Source organism: Hibiscus syriacus, unplaced genomic scaffold (assembly GCF_006381635.1).
Source record: "Hibiscus syriacus cultivar Baekdansim isolate YM2019G1 unplaced genomic scaffold, ASM638163v2 tig00110560_pilon, whole genome shotgun sequence".
In the NCBI taxonomy this organism is placed as follows: Eukaryota; Viridiplantae; Streptophyta; class Magnoliopsida; order Malvales; family Malvaceae; genus Hibiscus; species Hibiscus syriacus.
The window spans coordinates 127340-146498 of NW_024062781.1; the positions used below are offsets into that span (position 1 = coordinate 127340).

At 32.9% G+C, this 19159-nt stretch overlaps 3 protein-coding genes and 1 long non-coding RNA gene across 4 annotated transcripts; 1 reads left to right on the forward strand and 3 right to left on the reverse strand.

Moving 5' to 3' along the window:
- The first annotated feature begins 639 nt into the window (after positions 1-639).
- Positions 640-5244, forward strand: LOC120132287 (4-coumarate--CoA ligase 2-like). Its single transcript, XM_039149075.1, has 5 exons — positions 640-1840; positions 2482-2680; positions 4162-4375; positions 4644-4746; positions 4841-5244. The coding sequence occupies exons 1-5, from the start codon at positions 842-844 to the stop codon at positions 4958-4960; spliced, it is 1635 nt and encodes a 544-aa protein (XP_039005006.1). The 5' UTR covers positions 640-841; the 3' UTR covers positions 4961-5244.
- Positions 5245-8246: 3002 nt separating this feature from the next.
- On the reverse strand, positions 8247-9622 carry LOC120132290 (CASP-like protein XL3). The gene is made up of 3 exons (XM_039149079.1): positions 9455-9622; positions 9233-9371; positions 8247-8512 (listed from the first exon to the last, which is right to left on the reverse strand). The coding sequence occupies exons 1-3, from the start codon at positions 9607-9609 to the stop codon at positions 8258-8260; spliced, it is 549 nt and encodes a 182-aa protein (XP_039005010.1). The 5' UTR covers positions 9610-9622; the 3' UTR covers positions 8247-8257.
- Positions 9623-11010: 1388 nt separating this feature from the next.
- LOC120132292 lies at positions 11011-11646 on the reverse strand. Its single transcript, XR_005516989.1, has 3 exons — positions 11559-11646; positions 11357-11433; positions 11011-11239 (listed from the first exon to the last, which is right to left on the reverse strand). It is a non-coding gene; the product is annotated as an uncharacterized LOC120132292 (long non-coding RNA).
- A 3560-nt stretch (positions 11647-15206) lies between these two features.
- Positions 15207-16290, reverse strand: LOC120132288 (probable xyloglucan endotransglucosylase/hydrolase protein 23). Its single transcript, XM_039149076.1, has 2 exons — positions 15945-16290; positions 15207-15832 (listed from the first exon to the last, which is right to left on the reverse strand). The coding sequence occupies exons 1-2, from the start codon at positions 16215-16217 to the stop codon at positions 15245-15247; spliced, it is 861 nt and encodes a 286-aa protein (XP_039005007.1). The 5' UTR covers positions 16218-16290; the 3' UTR covers positions 15207-15244.
- Positions 16291-19159: the final 2869 nt, after the last annotated feature.

Here is a 19159-nt window from a genome sequence, read left to right on the forward strand (position 1 = left end):
AATTTGCATAAAGAAATAACAATTTCAGACTCAAATATGTGACCTCATTGCTGCAGTCTGTAAACTTTTTTGTTCATAGCTCTCACCAAACCCCATTATTTCCCTATTTATCAAATAATATATTTGCCAAGGTCATATATACTTTTCCAGCAAAATAAAAATCATAGATCCCTGTACTTTTGAAAAATAATCAATGTGACTCTTGTATTATTTTTCTTTTATTGTGGCCCTTTAACTCATAAAATAAACCAAACGTGATCCTTTGACCAATATTTTTCTATCGTCGACCGTTACGGTGCTGATATGACAGTTCACGGTGCTAACATAACAGTATATGGTAACACAACGGATGACATGATAGATTGGCTAAATGGTAACTCAAACATGATAGTTAGACTGTCACGTCAACTCTGTAGACAGTCATGTTAGCACCGTGAATTGACATGTCAATACTGTAACGATCAACATCGAAAAACGTTAGTCAAAGTATCTATTGAGTTTATATTCTGAGTTGGAAAACTACATCGAGAGAAAAATAATACTAGGGTTGATGTTTTTTTTACGTATTTTTTTAAGTTTTGTGGATAATTTAGATCTGTATGTCGAAATGAGACAATAGGAGACTTGTTGCCCAAAAAGAATTGGTGACTTGAAAATTGTAAACTTATTAATCAAAGCAGCTCCCTCTACCTTTACCTACTTGTTTATTACCTCAACCAAAACTCAAACCAACCAGACCGGCCAAAAGCAAAAGACCAAACACACACCTTCTTCTCGCTTTTATTTCCCCTTCCCCTGTACTTTCACCCAAGTTCACTTCTTTCTCTAACTCTCCCCAACAATGGAGGCCAAACTAGACCAGCAAGATTTCATCTCCCGGTCCACCCTCCCTGACATTTACATCCCAAATCACCTCCCTTTACATACTTACTGCTTTGAGAACATTTCCCACTTCAAAGATCGTCCTTGCTTGATCAATGGTCCTACTGGTCGGATATATTCTTATGCCGAAGTCGAGCTCACTTCTCGGAAAGTGGCAGCCGGGCTCAACAAACTCGGCATCCAACAGGGAGATGTTATCATGCTTTTGCTTCAGAACTCGCCGGAATTCGTGTTTTCTTTCCTCGGTGCATCGTTCAGGGGAGCAATCATCACTACCGCCAATCCCTTTTACACCCCGGCGGAGATTGCGAAGCAGGCGACGGCGTCCAAAACTAAGCTGCTTATAACTCACGCGGCTTACGCGGAGAAAGTGAAGAGATTCGCTAAAGAAAACGACGTCAAGATCATGACGATAGATAATCCACCGGAGGGTTGTTTGCATTTCTCGGAGTTGACTGATCGGATAGACGAGGATGATGAAACCCCAGCCGTCAAGATCAATCCCGACGATGTCGTGGCACTTCCGTACTCGTCGGGAACAACCGGGTTACCGAAAGGGGTGATGTTGACTCATAAGAGTCTCGTAACGAGCGTGGCTCAACAGGTTGACGGAGAGAATCCCAACCTTTATTTCCATGAGAGAGATGTGATTCTCTGCGTGCTGCCTTTGTTCCACATATATTCACTCAATTCCGTGTTGCTTTGCTCTCTGAGAGTAGGGGCTGCGATTTTGATCATGCAAAAGTTTGAGATCGTAACGTTAATGGAGCTTGTGGAGAAATACAAGGTAACCATCGCCCCTTTCGTCCCGCCCATCGTCTTGGCCATTGCCAAGACTCCGGACGTCGATAAATACGACCTTTCATCAATCCGGATGGTCATGTCCGGCGCTGCTCCGATGGGAAAGGAGCTAGAGGATGCTGTTAGAGCCAGGCTTCCCAACGCTAAACTGGGACAGGTAACATAATTATGTTTGATGTTAACATGTTTATATAACGATAGACCGAGAAAGATGACTGACATAAACGTCTATTAATAATATAATTTTGTTTCTTCTAAAATTTTATAAATTCAATTATTTCACCGATCCTATTAATGTCGTATTTGGAGGGTTAGAGATTGGGTTTCATATGCAACGAGAAACCTATCAGTAATGAAATCTTATTACAAGGTCTTAGGAATGGCCTCTAAAAGTCTTCCAGATGTGGTAGCATAGCCATGTTTCTTATTGTCGTGGGGGCCTTGAAGGACTAATAATTTCGAGATGTCAGCTTTATTTATATGATAAAAACAAAAACAAATAAAAATCTCATTATTTTTGAAAATAATTCCCTTCCAAATTTTCTGGACCAAAATAATTTTATTTCCAAAATATTAAACCACCGATATTGCTTTCCTCTAATAAATGCTGGTGGTGCAATGAGTTTTATTCTTCTACTGGACTTTTACATAAAGTTAAAACAAAACTGACCTACCAAGTTCTGTTTATAATAAAGGCCAAAGCATGACTGAACCCAGCACCACCCAACATTAATATGCATTTTGGTGTTGGTTAGGGGACTAACTGCAATATTAATGGGTTTGTGGCGGTGAGTTCAGGGCTACGGCATGACGGAGGCAGGGCCGGTGCTGGCCATGAACTTGGCTTTTGCGAAAGAGCCGCGGGACACAAAATCTGGTGCATGTGGCACTGTGGTAAGGAATGCTGAAATGAAGATTGTGGATCCTGAAACTGGGGCATCGCTTCCGCGTAATCGGTCCGGCGAAATTTGCATTCGGGGAAGTCAGATCATGAAAGGTATAAAACCATTTAAATTGGTTAAATAACATATTTAGTACCTAAACTATTAATTTTAATTCGTTTTAATACCTAAACCCTCAATTTTTTTAAAACCATACTGAACGTTTACTTTTTATTTTATTTTTTATGGGTAAATTAAATCATTCATCACTCAACTATCTTTTTACTCTTATTTTGGTACTAAAGTTTAAAAATTTTCAATTTAACCACTCAACTTTAAAATTGCTCTTGTTTTAATCACTCTATTTTATTTTATTAATAATTTTTGTGACATGATATTTTTATTTTTATTTTATTAATATATATAATTAAAATAATAAATAAATAAATTTTAAAGTTAGAGTGATTGAATTATGAGTAATTTGAAAATTAAGTAATTAAATTAAAAAATTTAAACTTTAGTGACCAAAATAGGAAGAAAAAAATAGTTAAGTGATGAATAATGCAATTTATCCATAAGGTGCGGCGTGCAAATCACCTGATAAGTTTTTGACGGCGAGATACTAAAACGAAACAAAAACTAAACGTTAGGTATGATTTTGAAAAAAAAATTAAAAATTTAAGTACTACAACAGACATATATGATATTTATGTGCTAAATTCATAATTTGCCCTTTAAATTTTACCACTTTATTTATTTTTTATTAATCTAAAGTAACTACAAGTATTTACATATAACTTTTAACTATTTGACATTAAATGTATATTCTCAAACTATACCACTTTATTTAGATAACCCTTTCGTACACATAAACACTCCCTTAATCTATGAACTTGTACTCATATTTTAACACACTATTTAGATAACCAATTTGTCTGGTGGGATGCATCTTTTGCAGGCCCCAAAGTCAAAGCCTTAGCCGAAGTTGTAATTTGTAAATAAGAAATGTTCAAAAATGCCGACCTCTGATTCATTTAAAAAAAAATTATAATATTTTTTATGAAAGCTGACAGCTTAATGCTATATGTGAAGTGCCATTGATAACAACTTAAAAATATTTCATTTTCTTTGAATATATATATATACAACAGTTTTGCAAAATGTTTTAATAAATCAATTTATATTTCATGATCTAGTAATTATATAGGTAAGATTTTAAACCAATTAAAAATATTATTACTACACTAATTATTATCCATAAATTCTTCCTTTGTATTATTGCTTTGTATATGGTGAACAACATCCCACACGTATCTAGGCACATGTGCATGTATCTAGGCACATGCGCATGTATCTAATTGTGATTTTCACTGGGAAACATTGACTTTGAACATATATTGCAAGGTATTTTAATTCATCTTTACCAGCCCTTGATCAGGACTTCTACCTAAGACAATAATGGCTTTTGATTGGGGCATGAATTGAGTGAGATGTCAAACATGCATTGTTATATATGGAATTTAGCTTCATTCCTTCTCCTTATTTACAATCTTTTGTAAAATTTATTTGCTTTCGTTTGTGAAAATCGATTGTTTAGGTTATCTTAATGATCCTGAAGCCACGGAGAAAACCATAGATAAAGATGGATGGTTGCACACGGGTGACATTGGCTACATTGACGACGACGATGAAGTTTTCATTGTCGATCGATTGAAGGAATTAATAAAGTACAAAGGCTTTCAAGTGGCACCTGCCGAGCTCGAAGCAATGCTGATTTCTCATCCCGACATCTCCGATGCTGCTGTTGTACCGTAAGTCTCCTTTAACAAAATAATGTCGAATCAGGGACGAACACATAAATTTGTGTCAGGGTGTGAACTTAAAAATTTATATTAGAGATTTTAAAGGGAGCGAAATTAGATAATCAATAAAAAATACAAAAAAAATCTAAAATATAAGGGAATTTAAAAATTTTAGGGGGTGAGACTGAACCCCAATACCCCTCGATCCATCCTTGCGTCGAACAATAATTTGAGTCATGCAAATCACATAAGCATCTATCATATATATGTATTCCAGTATGAAAGATGAAGCGGCGGGAGAGATTCCAGTTGCATTCGTTGTAAGATCCAACGGTTCCAAGATCATTGAGGATGAGATTAAGCAGTTCATCTCAAAGCAGGTGATGCCAAAAGTTGTTTGTAACATTAAATCGAGTCCTCGAGTTATTTGAATGTTGTATATGGCACCCCATGGTTTGATTATTATTTGCACAGGTTGTGTTTTACAAGAGGCTGGGCCATGTTTTCTTCACGGATGCGATCCCTAAAGCTCCCTCGGGCAAGATTTTGCGGAAAGTTCTACGAGAAAAGCTTGCTGCAGATGCACCAAACTAGCCCCAAATGGGACAGTTCCATGTAGAAAAGATGCTATCAGGAGATGTACCCAACTAGCCCAAGTGTGTTGTGCTGGTGATTTTTAATGTCAAGGAATTGAATTTGTCACTTTTGGAAACCCCAGAGTCGAGGAAACTGTTATTACTCCATTGGAGCATGTCATGAAAATGTTTGTAGTTTTTTTTAATGTATATGATTTGTGGACAAATTGGAAAAACAAATGTCGTAGAACATGTCATGGAAACTTCTTGTGGTTTATATCTATGTTTTATATTATTATTCAATTGGTGTTTCGATCTTTGGTTTGTTGTTTGTGTGCTGGGAATGACACGTGCCAACTTTGCAAATGCCTCTCTCTCACGGATAAACCAAAGCAGCAGTTGTGTCACTTTTGTCACATTAGCTGAAATAATGGATTGGATGTCGGTCATATGAAGAAATTGGACGTTTTTACTTAAAAATCACCTTAACAACGAAATATTATATGTTATATAATTTTTTTTAAATATTATCGAATTAACATCCTTTATGATAAAGCGAAGATCATGAAGCGCGCCTTCGTGGAGTTCTATTCGAGTTGGTGTCATGTTGAAAGGCACGGATCATGAAGTGGGTCTTCGCGGGGTTCTGTCCGAGCTGACACCATGTTGAAAGGCGCTGATCATTAAGCACGCCTTCGCGGGAAAATCTGACACGTATAGAAAGGTACATATCATGACGCGCCTTCCATTATTACCCGAGCCTTAAATCTCAGCTATTCACTCATTCTCCTCCCTTATAAATACCATCGAATGAAAATATAAACCCACACTAAAATTACTATCATATTCTTCCTTTTATCAATTTCTTCTATCAAGCTAAGTATATTTTGTTATACTTTTTAAAATGTAAAATTATTTTTTATTATATCATATTTATTTTATATTTAATTATTTGACCAAATTTTATTGTACTAATTATTTTCTATTATTTTTTGCGGTTGTAAAATGGAAGGCGAGATCATATCTCGAGACATTTTATCGATACGGTAACAATATTAAATTGTGTTATTTAAATTATTGTGATTTTTTTTATTTTTAGCATTAATTTATATTTTAATTCGTATTTTATTTATTTAATTAGATGTATTTCATTTATTATTTTTACAAATATATGACTCTCAATCTTTCAAACTCTCAAAATGAGACATATTTCAGCTATTGTTTACTATGATAGAGAAATTTGGGAAGATGAAACTGACGTTGTCTTCGTATCAAATTATTCTTTCAGAATACCCTTCAAGAGAAACATCACTCTTGAGGAGTTGATCATTAAAATTTCAAGAAAAATTTATGTTGGAAGTACTAGAAGACTGTCCTCACTTCAGAATATATTTCCAACTGCACTATTTTCGTTAATTTATACAGCGTTCGAACTCTCCAACGATGACGATGTTGTTGTGATGGTTGATGCTCAAAATCAAAATTCATACGCTAATACACAAATGTATGCCAGATTTGTTGAAGTTTTTGCTGTTCGTGGTATGACATTATGCTCCTACTATGGGCTGGCTCAACAAGTTGATCAAGTTGATAGCCCAACTCAAGTAATGTTTAATGATTTTAACTCATTAATGGGAAATTCACATCCTGATATAATCCCATCAAGTTCAATGGGGATACAATCATCAACAACTTGTTACGATCTCCACCGAGGTGGCTCTATGAACAATTCGTATGGTGACATCACTTCCAGTTCAAGGGGAAGACATTCATCTGCCAATTTCTTTGACCTAAATATGAAGATGTCATCGACACAACAATCTGTTCAGTACTCATTTGACATAATGCCTTCAAGTTACAGGGGGAGGCATTCAACTGCGAGCTTCTTCGACCTCAATGTGAAGATGTCTGCGACACAACACCTAGTTCAAAACCCCGTATGACACGATGCCTTCAAGTTCAAGGGAAATATATTCAACTAAAAGCTTGTTCGACCTAAATATTGGCATCACATAGGAACCCTCATCTCCACCAAAAAAACCTCTTCGTGAGTCAGGTGCGAATGGTGCTGAGACTGAACTATTCGTTGAGCCATAATCACTGCAATTCAACATGGACTCCGATGATGATGATGATGTAGATGAAGTTCCCACAAATACGGTACATACGGAACCTCCAGAACAAATGTATGAAGCTGACTATGGTGTAATGTACGGGCCAGAATTTTCGGATATGCCTAATGTTGGTGCAATGATAGAAGGATAGATAAAAGGAAGAAATATAATATTTTCGTTTTGTGGTGCAAGTGTTGAAAGGGAGAACGGTATTTATAGGGGAGGCGGACGGACGGTTGAGCGGTATTTATGGCGGACCATTGGATTTAAATGAAAGGCGCAGATCAACTCGAACAGAACCCTGCGAAGGTGCACTTCATGATTTGTGCCTTCTAATGTGGCGATAGCTCGGATAGAACCCCGCGAAAGCGCGCTTCATGATCCGTACTTTGTCAAAATGAATGCTAGATCAGTAAGATTTGGAGAAATTATGTCTAACAAGTAATATTTCGGTGTTAGAGTGATTTTTGAATAAAAACGGCAAGAGAAATTGCAGGAGCAGAATAGCCATCCTTGGTCCATGTTTTGCACTCTTAGTATAATCAGGTACACTCTTAGTAAAAAAAGAATTACAAGCAACGTTAAGAAACATTTCATTATCATTGTTCGGGAAAAAAACGTAGGAGGTCTCTGTATTTTGAAAATAATTTAATCTGACTCTTGTATTATTTTTTCTTTTAAAGTGGTCCTTTAATTCAGAAAATAAACGTAATATGACCCTTTGACCAAAGTTTCTCGTCATTAATCGTTATGGTGCTGACGTGACAGTTCACAGTGGACTGATGTGGCAGTCCATGATGTTTGATAACGTGGTAGATGATATTACAGATGGACTAAATTAATAACTCAAACATGACAGATAGATTGAATTAGTAACTCAAACATGGTAGATGGACCACCACATCATCATAGTGGACCGCACATCAATATTGTGAACCGTCACATCAGTACCGTAGATCGTCAGTCAACATCGTGAACTGTCACGCCATCACCGTAACAATCAATGAAGAAAAAAGGTTGGTCAAAAATCACATTAAATTTATTTTCTGAATTGAAAGATCACATTAAAAAAATAATAATACAAAGATCACATTATTTTTTTCAAAAGTACAAATACCTCTATAACGCCTTTTTACCTTTTTTTCTCATGTCAATGAATAACATAATAATATACAACTCAAAGTGGGCTTGACTAGGAGTGCTTATGATTTGGGCTTCAAGTGCATGAACTTGGTAGGGGAATAAAGCCTAAACAAGTTGAAAGCGGAGATGGAAGCGATGAAAATCATAGCGACACTTGCTCCGAAGCCGCAGAGCAGCGACCCTCCGATTTGGACGCAGAATCGACTGTATTTACCACACCACTTTACCCACTGGAAGTTCTCTTCTCCTGTTACCACCAGAAGCGCATGCTCCGTTGCCGCTAAGTTCCCTGCAAACACCACGTACACTGCTGCCTGACAAAGCATTTCAAAACGTCATAATATCGACTTAGTTTAAATAATGGGTAAATTATGCGTTTAGTAACCAAACTATCGATTTTGATCTATTTTAGTATATAAACTTTCAATTTTTTCAAAATCATATATAACGTTTAGTTTTTACTTCATTTTAGTATCTGGCCGTTAAAATTTTAACGGATGATTTGCGTGGCACCTTTTTTATGGGGAAAATTACATCATTCATCACTCAACTATCTTCTCACTCCTATTTTCGTCACTATAGTTTATTTTTAAAAATTATAATTACTTAACTTTCAAGTTACTCCTAATTTAATCAAAATAACTTTCAAGTTTATTTTTAATTATATATTAACAAAATAATAATAAAAATATCATGTCACAAAATTTATTAATAAAATAAATTAGAGTTCTTGAAACATGAACAATTTAACAGTTGAGTATTTAAATTGAATTTTTTAAACTTTAGTACCAAAACAGGAGTGATAAGATAGTTGAGTGATGAATGATATAATTTACTCATAAAAAATGCAGTGTCGTTGAGTTTTAACAGTTATATACCGAAATGAAACAAAAACTAAAAATTAAGTATGGTTTTGAAAAATTTGAAAGTTTAGGTATTAAAATAGACTAAAATTTATAGTTTAATTCCTAAACGTGTAATTTACCCTTAAATAATCTTGGACGAAATATTAGAAGATGGGTAAAAAAATCTACCTGGTCCAAAACAAAACGAAGCCAAGCTAGATACGTGCAAGATTGCAGTGAGCTTCCTTTGCAACGAGCTGAGAACGAAGAACAACTTAGTTGAAGGAGGTTATAAGCAGCAGCCAACGAAGTGACATACACCAATCCACTGTCAAATCTTTTTTATCAGAATCAATCAAAAAATACATATGTATTTGTTGTTTTACAAGTGATAAATGATAAACATCTTACACGAGAGCACGTAAATCCTTGAAGGAAGCTTTCTTTTCAATGTAGAAGACGACCTTTGTTTGAGAGTCGAAGCCAACTAAGCAGGCAGTCAAAACCAACATGGATATAGCAGTAAGTCTTAGCAAGGCTTCCATTTTCTGAATCCCAGATCCCATCTCTCTTTCTAGTTCCAATCACTTCTCCAATTATCTCTCTCAAAGAGACAGTGATGTTGGAGGAGAAGAAAACTCGCTATAAATTGACTGAGAATCCTATTCTAAGATTCATGCTTTTCCCAAGTTCCCGACCTTCCTAGTTATTGTCACGAGCATTTGTGTCCATTTGTTAATTTGGATGCAAAATCTTGTGATAAGAATTTAAAACAATTGAATCCAATTAAAAGAAAGGGAAAAGTACACAAATGGTCCCCCAATTATAGGATATTACTTTATTAAGTCCCTCAACTATTAAAAGTTACAGAATGGTCCTCTGACTATAGAATGTTGGTTTATTAAGTCTCGCGACTATTAAAAGTTACAAAATGGTCACCTGACTATTAGTTATATTCCAAACTCGACCTTTTCCATTAAAAAAATGATGGTTGTCTAAGCTGGTCGTTAACATAATGACAGTGATATGATAGTCATTTGGGATTCTAAGATTAGATCTTATTATATCACGATCAACAGGTTAACGCTCAATTCAGAATACCATCAATTTTTTAATAGAAAAGTATGAGTTTGTAACATAAAGAATTATTGGGTGACCATTTTATAACTTTTAGTAGTTGAGGGACTCAAAAAAGCAACACTCTATAGTTGGATTATTATTTTGTAACTTCTGATAATCGAGGGACTTAATAAAGCAATACCCTAAAATCGAGGGACCCTTTGTGTACTTTACCCTAAAAATCGATGTATCCATATACATAAATATTTAAATCTCAATTTAAATATATTTAATTTATATATATAATCCTTAACAAAATTAACAATTAAATCAGTAATTAGTATGAAAAGTTAGTTAAGATAAAAAGTTAATGAATTAGTATCATTTATCACTAAACGTCAAAATACAACATAGTAGAGACTGTAGAGTTACTAAAAGAAGGCTCGCCATTATTTTACACATAATTTTTTAATAAATGAGACCTTTAATATATAATTTTTTATTTTATGTATCCACACACATAAATATTTATTTATTTTTCTATAAATTATTCAAATTATTTATGTTTACATATTATATACAAATAATTATATTTATTCGGTATAAATATAAATGTATTTATTCTTTTAACCAATATATATATATATATATATATATATACAAAAATATATAATAATTACATAAAAGATTAATTACATTTGATAAATACAGTGTTGACACACATTTTCGTCCTACTTTTATAAATTAATTTATATTAATTTATAACATATAGTCAATGTGTTATTAATTATGGTATATAATTTATATGTATTATGTTATATAATATATACATACTATGTTATATACTATAATTATATAGCATATATTTTATTATTATGTATACATATTAATTTATTTTTTCATTCATTTATAGAATAAGGCCAAAAACCAAATACAAGTGTTACACATTCAAATCCAGCAGCCCAAGTACAAGTGGAGCCCCACAGACCCGGATCCGGAGCCTGACCCGAGACCCGAGTCCATTGAAGTCTGACCCGAAATAGTTAGGTGTCGTTTCAGCCGCAACTCCTTCCTTCGAAGACTCCTCGCCCGTTCTGGCCGTTTCCAACAAACCAAAATTCTCGGTACCCACTCAAACTGAAGAACAACCAAGTCAGTAATTTCAGTCCTAATGAGAGTCTAAAACTGGATTGAAATCTAGCGCTATAAATATTCATGGAAATACACAATAAAGAAAAGAGACGAGAATTATACGTAGTATTCGGGAAAAAAACACAGAGAAATCAAAGGGAAAATAACGAAAACGCCGTTCGTAAGCTTAATCATCCGAGCTGCTCACAGAAAAAGAAAGAAGAAATGGAAGTAGTTCGATCAAAGAGGAATTACAGTTCCAGCTAAAGCACTTGAATCTTATCTGGATCTCAGGAGATTGGAAGCGAGAGAGAGGCTGGCGTACCTTCAAAGGACCTGAAGTTGATGCCTTTTTAGAACATCCGACAAAGCTATCAAGGGGCGATACCAAATTTAAAGTTTTGGTACCAATTTTTCGGTACCAAACTCATTCATGGGTAAGGCACAGGTGTTTTGTGTATGTAAAGGTTGAGAAATCCATGTTTAGAAAATGTGGGATATTGGTTTGAGGAAGGTTCAATCTTTTGTAGTGTTTTCACTTTGGCCATGTTTAAAGTTTTGGTTTTATTTTGAACCTTCTAATTTATTTAAATTTACGTCTTGATTCTATGTTTTTTTTAATTCATTTTCGTTTAGTAGTGCGTGATCTAAGCCATTTGTGTTGATATGGAATATACTTGATTCATGCATGTCTTTGTTCCTTATTAATTTTATTTCCTTATTCTTTTTATTAGTTTGTAATTTTAGCCATGAATATAGGCTTTACTTTACTTTTATTTTGAGTTTCCATGTACTTGCCCCCTTTAAACTTGGTATATCTTAATTTCTAGATTAGCTCGTGATTCCATGGTATTTAGTTTAGCCTTAATTTTGGAGGTTACTTGACTGTGATTCAAAACTATCAGCCTTCCTTTATTAGGTAATCACTTTGAATAATTAGGGAATTTTTTAAAATAGTTTATGCTTATGCTTGAGGTTTTTTATTATTCGATTAAAATATCAAAAGTTATTTAGCATGAATATTTAGAGCCTCAATTTTAGGATTAGCTTTATTAAGTCATCTAATTCCATAATTTGACACTTTAGTTAGATGAAACCTTAATTAACCTATTAGCATAATTACGTCAATAATTGATTGTTTGATTGCATAATTTGGTTTCAAAAAAATGAAGACAATGTTGATTTATTTAATAGTTGTTTGTTATTTTTTATCTAACATTTTCGACTTTTATTTTCCAACCAATCAAAGGTAAGTAATTTGAATCGGATTTTTAAATTTCAATTTAAGTTTTTAATTTTCGCAATTAAAGACAATCGATAAATTAATTGGTACCGAAAGGGCGTTTTAAAGGTGCTAATCCTTCCTTGACTGTAACCGTCTCCCGAACCCGACACGTTTCTGGTACAACGCAGATCAGGTAAGATGGTGTCCGACCTTAAATTAATAAAAAAAATTAAATATAATTATGAAAAAAGTTTGAATTTTAATACTAAAAGTCAAAGCATCCATAAGAGTAAGATAATATATATTCACTTGAGATAATATTAGTGTTTCATCAATTATTGTAGTAATACATAAAAAACTTTAAATTGGGATAAAACTTAGGGTAAATTGTATATTTAGTCACCTAATTATTATTTCAGTTTTGTTTAGTCGACATATTTTTTTCCGAAAATCAACTTAACTTTATGTTTTAATATTAGGGTAAAGTATAGTAATGGTCACTGAACATTTTTGAAACTTGCATTTAGGTCCCCCAACATTTAAAACTTGCAATATAGTCCCCCAACATTTATTCCGTTTGCAGTATGGTCCCCCAACTTAAACCACAGTTAGAAAATTAGGATAAATTATATAAACGGTCATTGAACTTTTTAGTCACTTGAATTTCGGTCCCCCAACTTTTAAAACTTGCAAAACAGACATCAATTTCATTCTAAACCCCAATTTCCAAAGTAATTCAATTTTATTCTAAATCCTAAATTCTAAAATACTTCAATTAAATTCTAAAATACTTCAATTTAAGGTAATATAGGCTTGAAGAAAGAGTTCAAGGCACAGACACAACGAATAAAAATATATTTATATAAATGTATATTTATATTTAGATGTATAAATAAAAATATATTCATATATTAATGTATGAATCATTTATATTTTTTGAATATTTTATTTTTAATAAGAAATTAAAATTATTAATTATATTAGAAATACTCAACTTAAGATTATATATATATGAATTATAATATGAAAAATATAATTATTAAATTTAGTTTAAAATATATAAATCTTAAATTTATTCTTTTAAAATATTGTATCAACTAATATTTAAAAAATATATTAAATCTATCAAACAATTTATCAAATATAATATTTTTTTATTGTAAAAAATATAATATTTTCCCATCATTTATTGCTTTCAAATTTTTTGCCGAAGTTCAAATCTCATTATTTCCATTTTACATTATATTCTTTTTTTTCTGGCATTGGTCATACTATTAGTATATGTATTATTGTATATCTCTTAACACAAACGATGGTGTTAGCTTAGTGGCTCCACCCTATATCTTTCATTTGCGTGACTCAGGTTTGAGTTTGCCCAAGACCCAAATTTTACTTCTTTGTAACTTAATTTTCTTCTAATTAGGAGGTGACATGTGTCACCAATAACACATATCATGATCATGTGTTAACACATGTCAGATCCTGATTAAATGATTAATTTATTAAATTTTATTTAATTTAGGACCAAATTGATAGCATATATAAATAATTAGGTGGTAACACGTGTCACCAATGACACATGTCATGATCATGTGCTAACACATGTCAGATCCTAATTAAATGATTAATTTATTAAATTTTATTTAATTTAGGACCAAATTGATTATATAAATAATAAAGGCTGAATGTATAATAATGTCAATTCCTTTTAACTGCCACATCATCATTTTTATCAATTGGTAACGACTAGTGGCTTAGTTGAAACAGTTAAATAATTATGTGGTATGATTGATAAATTTAAAAGATCGATGACAAAAGTAAAAAGGGCTAGATAGTTAAGTTGTCAACCGAGTAATTTACACTTTTATTTATACGTCAAAATAACATTTTATAAATTTAAAATTCGAATTATTTTCAACCTCTTTTATATCCTAACTACTTTTTTTAATTAAAAAAATTATTCAACAGATAAGAATTATACTATTATATTTATATAAAAAATACGTATCACATGAAATAAGATGAAATTAAATAATAATAACTTTGACATAATTGAATTTAATTTAAGTATTTTGGAATTTAGGGTTTAGAATAAAATTGAATTACTTTGGAAATTGGGGTTTAGAATGAAATTGATGATTGTTTTGCAAGTTTTAAAAGTTGGGGGACCTAAATTCAAGTGACTGAAAAGTTCAATGACCATTTATATAATTTATCCTAATTTTCTAACTGTGGTTTAAGTTGGGGGACCATATTGCAAACGGAATAAATGTTGGGGGACTGTATTGCAAGTTTTAAATGTTGGGGGACCTAAATGCAAGCTTCTGAAATGTTCAGTGACCATTACTATACTTTACCCATTTTATTGTGATCACCGCCATTAAAACTAAATATAACCGTTGACCTGAATTTTTATATTTATTTCAATGATGGCGTATGCTCAAATATCATTTCAACTAACAGAGTGGATGCATCGGTTTAAACTAAAGAAAGGGTGAGTCCAACTTTTTCTTCTTCTTCCTAGTTCCTGACTCAGTCGCAGCAATCAAATGGGCAGTGTCTACTTTTGTGTTATATATCATTTCAATCAAAATCATATAAGAACTAAAATATAGATTTAACTTTTAAGAATCCTATTTACCTTTTGAAATATGTTTTTATTAATCTGTCAGATACAAAGTAATGAAAATTCTCAAATATCAAAATAAAGATAATAAAAAATTCAAAGAATAATGAATATTGATAATCTAATATAACTATCCCTAAGTGGCAGGCTCATAAGTCTTTCAAGACATGTTGCACTCTGGGGGTAGACCTTGAGGGAACCTCTTGGTATCAGTGCAGTAGTTATAGATCATGTAGTTCTTCTGCACCCATTGCAGCCTTTGTTGATTCGTTGAATCCATCTCTTGAGATAACCATGCGTTGTTGGTTGATGGTGAATTTGATTGGCAGGAAGAAGCTCCATTGGACCACACACAAGCCTCGGCATTGAAGTTCCTGTAAGAGGCGGTGAAAGGAGCTTGGGTCCAATCGGTCTTGACCAGACCACCCCTCGTGGCCCAGTCATCAGCATTCCACAGGCTGGAGTGAATTCTCATGGGCTGGTTCTTTGGGAACGGGACACCAAGCGATTCCATGTTTTTGAACTCTCTGATGGGTGTACCATCCACAGAGAAGATGATGCGTTGGGGATTCCAGAGGACGGAATAAGTATGGAAATCTGCAGTTGGGTCAAACCAGAGGTAGAACTGTTGTTCTCTGTTGCCCTTTCCTTGACTGAATACATTGGTGTGAAGAATGTAAGGGTCGCCACTCAGATTCCCAAGGAACTCGAAATCAATTTCATCCCATGTCGATCCTTTCGAAGATAGCTGCACATACAAATAGTGAAATATAAGCAAGTAATTCCATCATATTATAAACAACTGTTATCTATTATGTAAAAAGAGTGGAGAAAGAAGAAATGAATGGATAATAACTTACATAATATGCAGTGACTGTGCCAGCAGAGTTGCCGGAAACAAGCTTGAGTTGCATATCAATCTTGCCAAAAAGATACTCATTCTTGGACTGGAAACCAGAACCAGAAGCTTTATCGAGAGAAAGAGTGAGAACCTCTCCATTATTGATGATGTTACCACGGCCATCTCCCCATGTGATGTCGAAATCGTTGTGGAGGTTGCCGGCGTTTGCTGCCATAAGACAGCCGAGAATAAGAGGCATAAGCAAGGTAAACTCGAGACCTGAAGAACTCATTTCGTTTACTGGTTTTTGCACGGGTAGCAGATACAAACGAGGGAATATGTAGGAAAATGAGAAGTTAATAACTTGAAAATGCGGTGTGATGGTGGTGAGGGCAATGGTAGAGCATGTCATTTATGTAGTAAAAGAAAAGGGCGTGGGAAGCGCCAAGGAAGCTCCCTTGAGCTTGGTTGTGGACAGTTGTTTTGTATATAAAAAATAGCTGCCATATCGCACTGACAACGACCCTACAAAAACACGGTTCATGATAACACGCGGCTTTACTGGAAAGTGAGCTGCTTTGGGCTAATTGCAGCTCAGTTCCTGTCGCCAGGTTAGCTGGCTATTACCATTATGAACAACACCGCCTTTAAGTAACCAGAAACTCCCAAAATGTTACTGAATCAATAATACAAAAAGAACCCTTTAACTTTAGAAATTTGTAATTATATGTTGAAAATATCATACACGAAACTATAAAACACAATAAAATTAGTGTGAAATTGTTCTCCTCTCAAATATGTATTATATTCTTTTAGGCTATAAGCCTTGGGTAACCAACCGTGAAAATTTTCACCTCAGTTGGTATATCTTCCCGGTATATTATCCACCCAAGCTAGGCTAAAAATAAGTAACGAAAATGCTGGGAAAAATATTATTTTATTATCTTGATTGGGTTATGCCAAAGTTATATTAGAAATGCATGGAATTCAAAATTATAAAGTTTCATGAGTATAAAATTAAATTTTTATTAAAAAAATACATAAATTATATAAGAATTTAAGAATTTGAAGGAGTACAAACATACCTTCAAACACTTCCTTCAATCCATCTCTATGAAATAGATATTATTCTCATATAAATGTATGTTTTAGATATTAGGGAAAAATACTTATTCGACTATTAAAAGTTATAAAATGATCTTATGACTACAGGTTGTTGCTTTATTAAGTCTCTTAAATATTAAAAATTACAAAATGGTCACTCAACTATTCATTATGTTCCAAACTCGTCTTTTTTATTAAAAATTGGCAGTTGTATAAGCTGAACGTTAACATGATAATTGAGATATGATAATCATTTGAGTTTCTAGGATCAAATTTTATCATATCTTAGTCAGCATGTTAACGTACAACTAAGAATAACATAATTTTTTTAACAGAGAAGGACGAGTTTGGAACATGATGAATAGTCTTGTGACCATTTTGTAACTTTCAATAGTTGAGTGACTCAACAAAACAACACTCTATAGTCTGAAGATCATTTTATAACTTTTAATGATCGATGGACTTAATAAAACAATATCCTATATTCGTGGAACCATTTGTCTACTTTACATTAAATATTAATATTTATTAAAAAATAATAATTTATTAGTAAGATATCAAAGTGAAATTGTTCTGATGATCAAAACATTAATGGTAAAAAAGATTTTTTTATTAAGCTGAGGTGACTACGAAGTAGTATTTGTTCTAAATATTCTCAATCATTTGACAATGAATACTTAATCACCTTGCTACAATCGTTGGTGCTCGAACCGTGATCTCAAATAATAATAACGATTACTTTAACCACTAAGATAAGTTGGTTCGTGCTTAATGACAAAAAGTTGAATGACCAGATCATTAAGTGACTAAAATATTAAAATTTTAAAAACTAAACGATTAAATTTTAAAAAATTAACTAAACTTTTAACGCCGTAAATTTTGGATGACCATTTAAGTAGTTATCTACATTTAGTACAGATAATTTTCATCGACGAAGGGGACATTTGAGTGGATATATTTGGTTGCTTGGAAACGGTGTTGTCGTATGGGTTTAGCTAACCTGGACACAGGAACTGAGCAGCCATTACCCCAACAAACTTCACTTAAATCTATTAAAATTCCTAAAGCATAAATACCCAAATCCACATCGCCTGAGTGGCTGATGATAAGGGCGACGACAACAATAACTAACAAGAGAGAGAATAAAAAATGGCGATGGTGAAAGAGATGATAAGGACGACAACAACACGAGACATGGTAAAGGGAAATGAAATTGAGGTTAATGATTTAATTTTTTTTATTTCTCGAAAATGAAATATTTTTTCTTAATTTTTCTTTTCTTTCTTGTTTGTTTTTACAAATTAGAAGAATAAGATGAATTAATACTACGTTGGCATCATTTGATTTGAGGGCTAAGTTTATTATAATTTATTAAAATTAAGATCAAATTGATAAAATATATAAGTAACATCGACAAAATGTGTAATTATATTAAATATTTTAACTGCCACATCAGTTTTTTCTTTAAATATTAACACCAAATGGTTTAATTGAATGCATTTAAATAGTTAAGTGACATGATTAAAAAAATTTCAAAAATAATGGTCAAAACAAAAAGGAGTAATAGTTAGGTGATCATTTGTATAGTTTATCTTTTATTTTAAATATTTTTTTTTTAAAATTTTCAACTAATTTATAATTATACGTTAAGCTCTTTAAAAATTTAAATTTTTATAAACCGAATTAATGATGATCATAGTTAATAATAGAGAAAATAATCTCAGTGACAAAAAATGCCTTATAATATACGATTTTAACCAACTTTTTTTTGGATTTGCCAAAATGACCAACTAAATCGCAATGCGATCGATAATTCGCAACGCGATCTCCGGTATCGCAAATCAGTTTCCAGATTCGCAACGCGAACTTTGACTATCACATTGCGATTTACATATTCGCATTGCGATAGTCCAAGTTCGCGTTGCGATAGTCGAAGTTCGCGTTGCGATTTATTTCAAATTCGTTGCGATAGTCGGCTATCGCAATGCGAATATGTAAATCGCAATGCGATAGTCGACATTTAATTATGACATATTTAATCGTATAATACTAATGCAATTGGTTGCTAATTCAGTTGTTTTAAGGTGCATGATTGTTAATTGTTTCCTGAATAATCACATTGTATTGGAA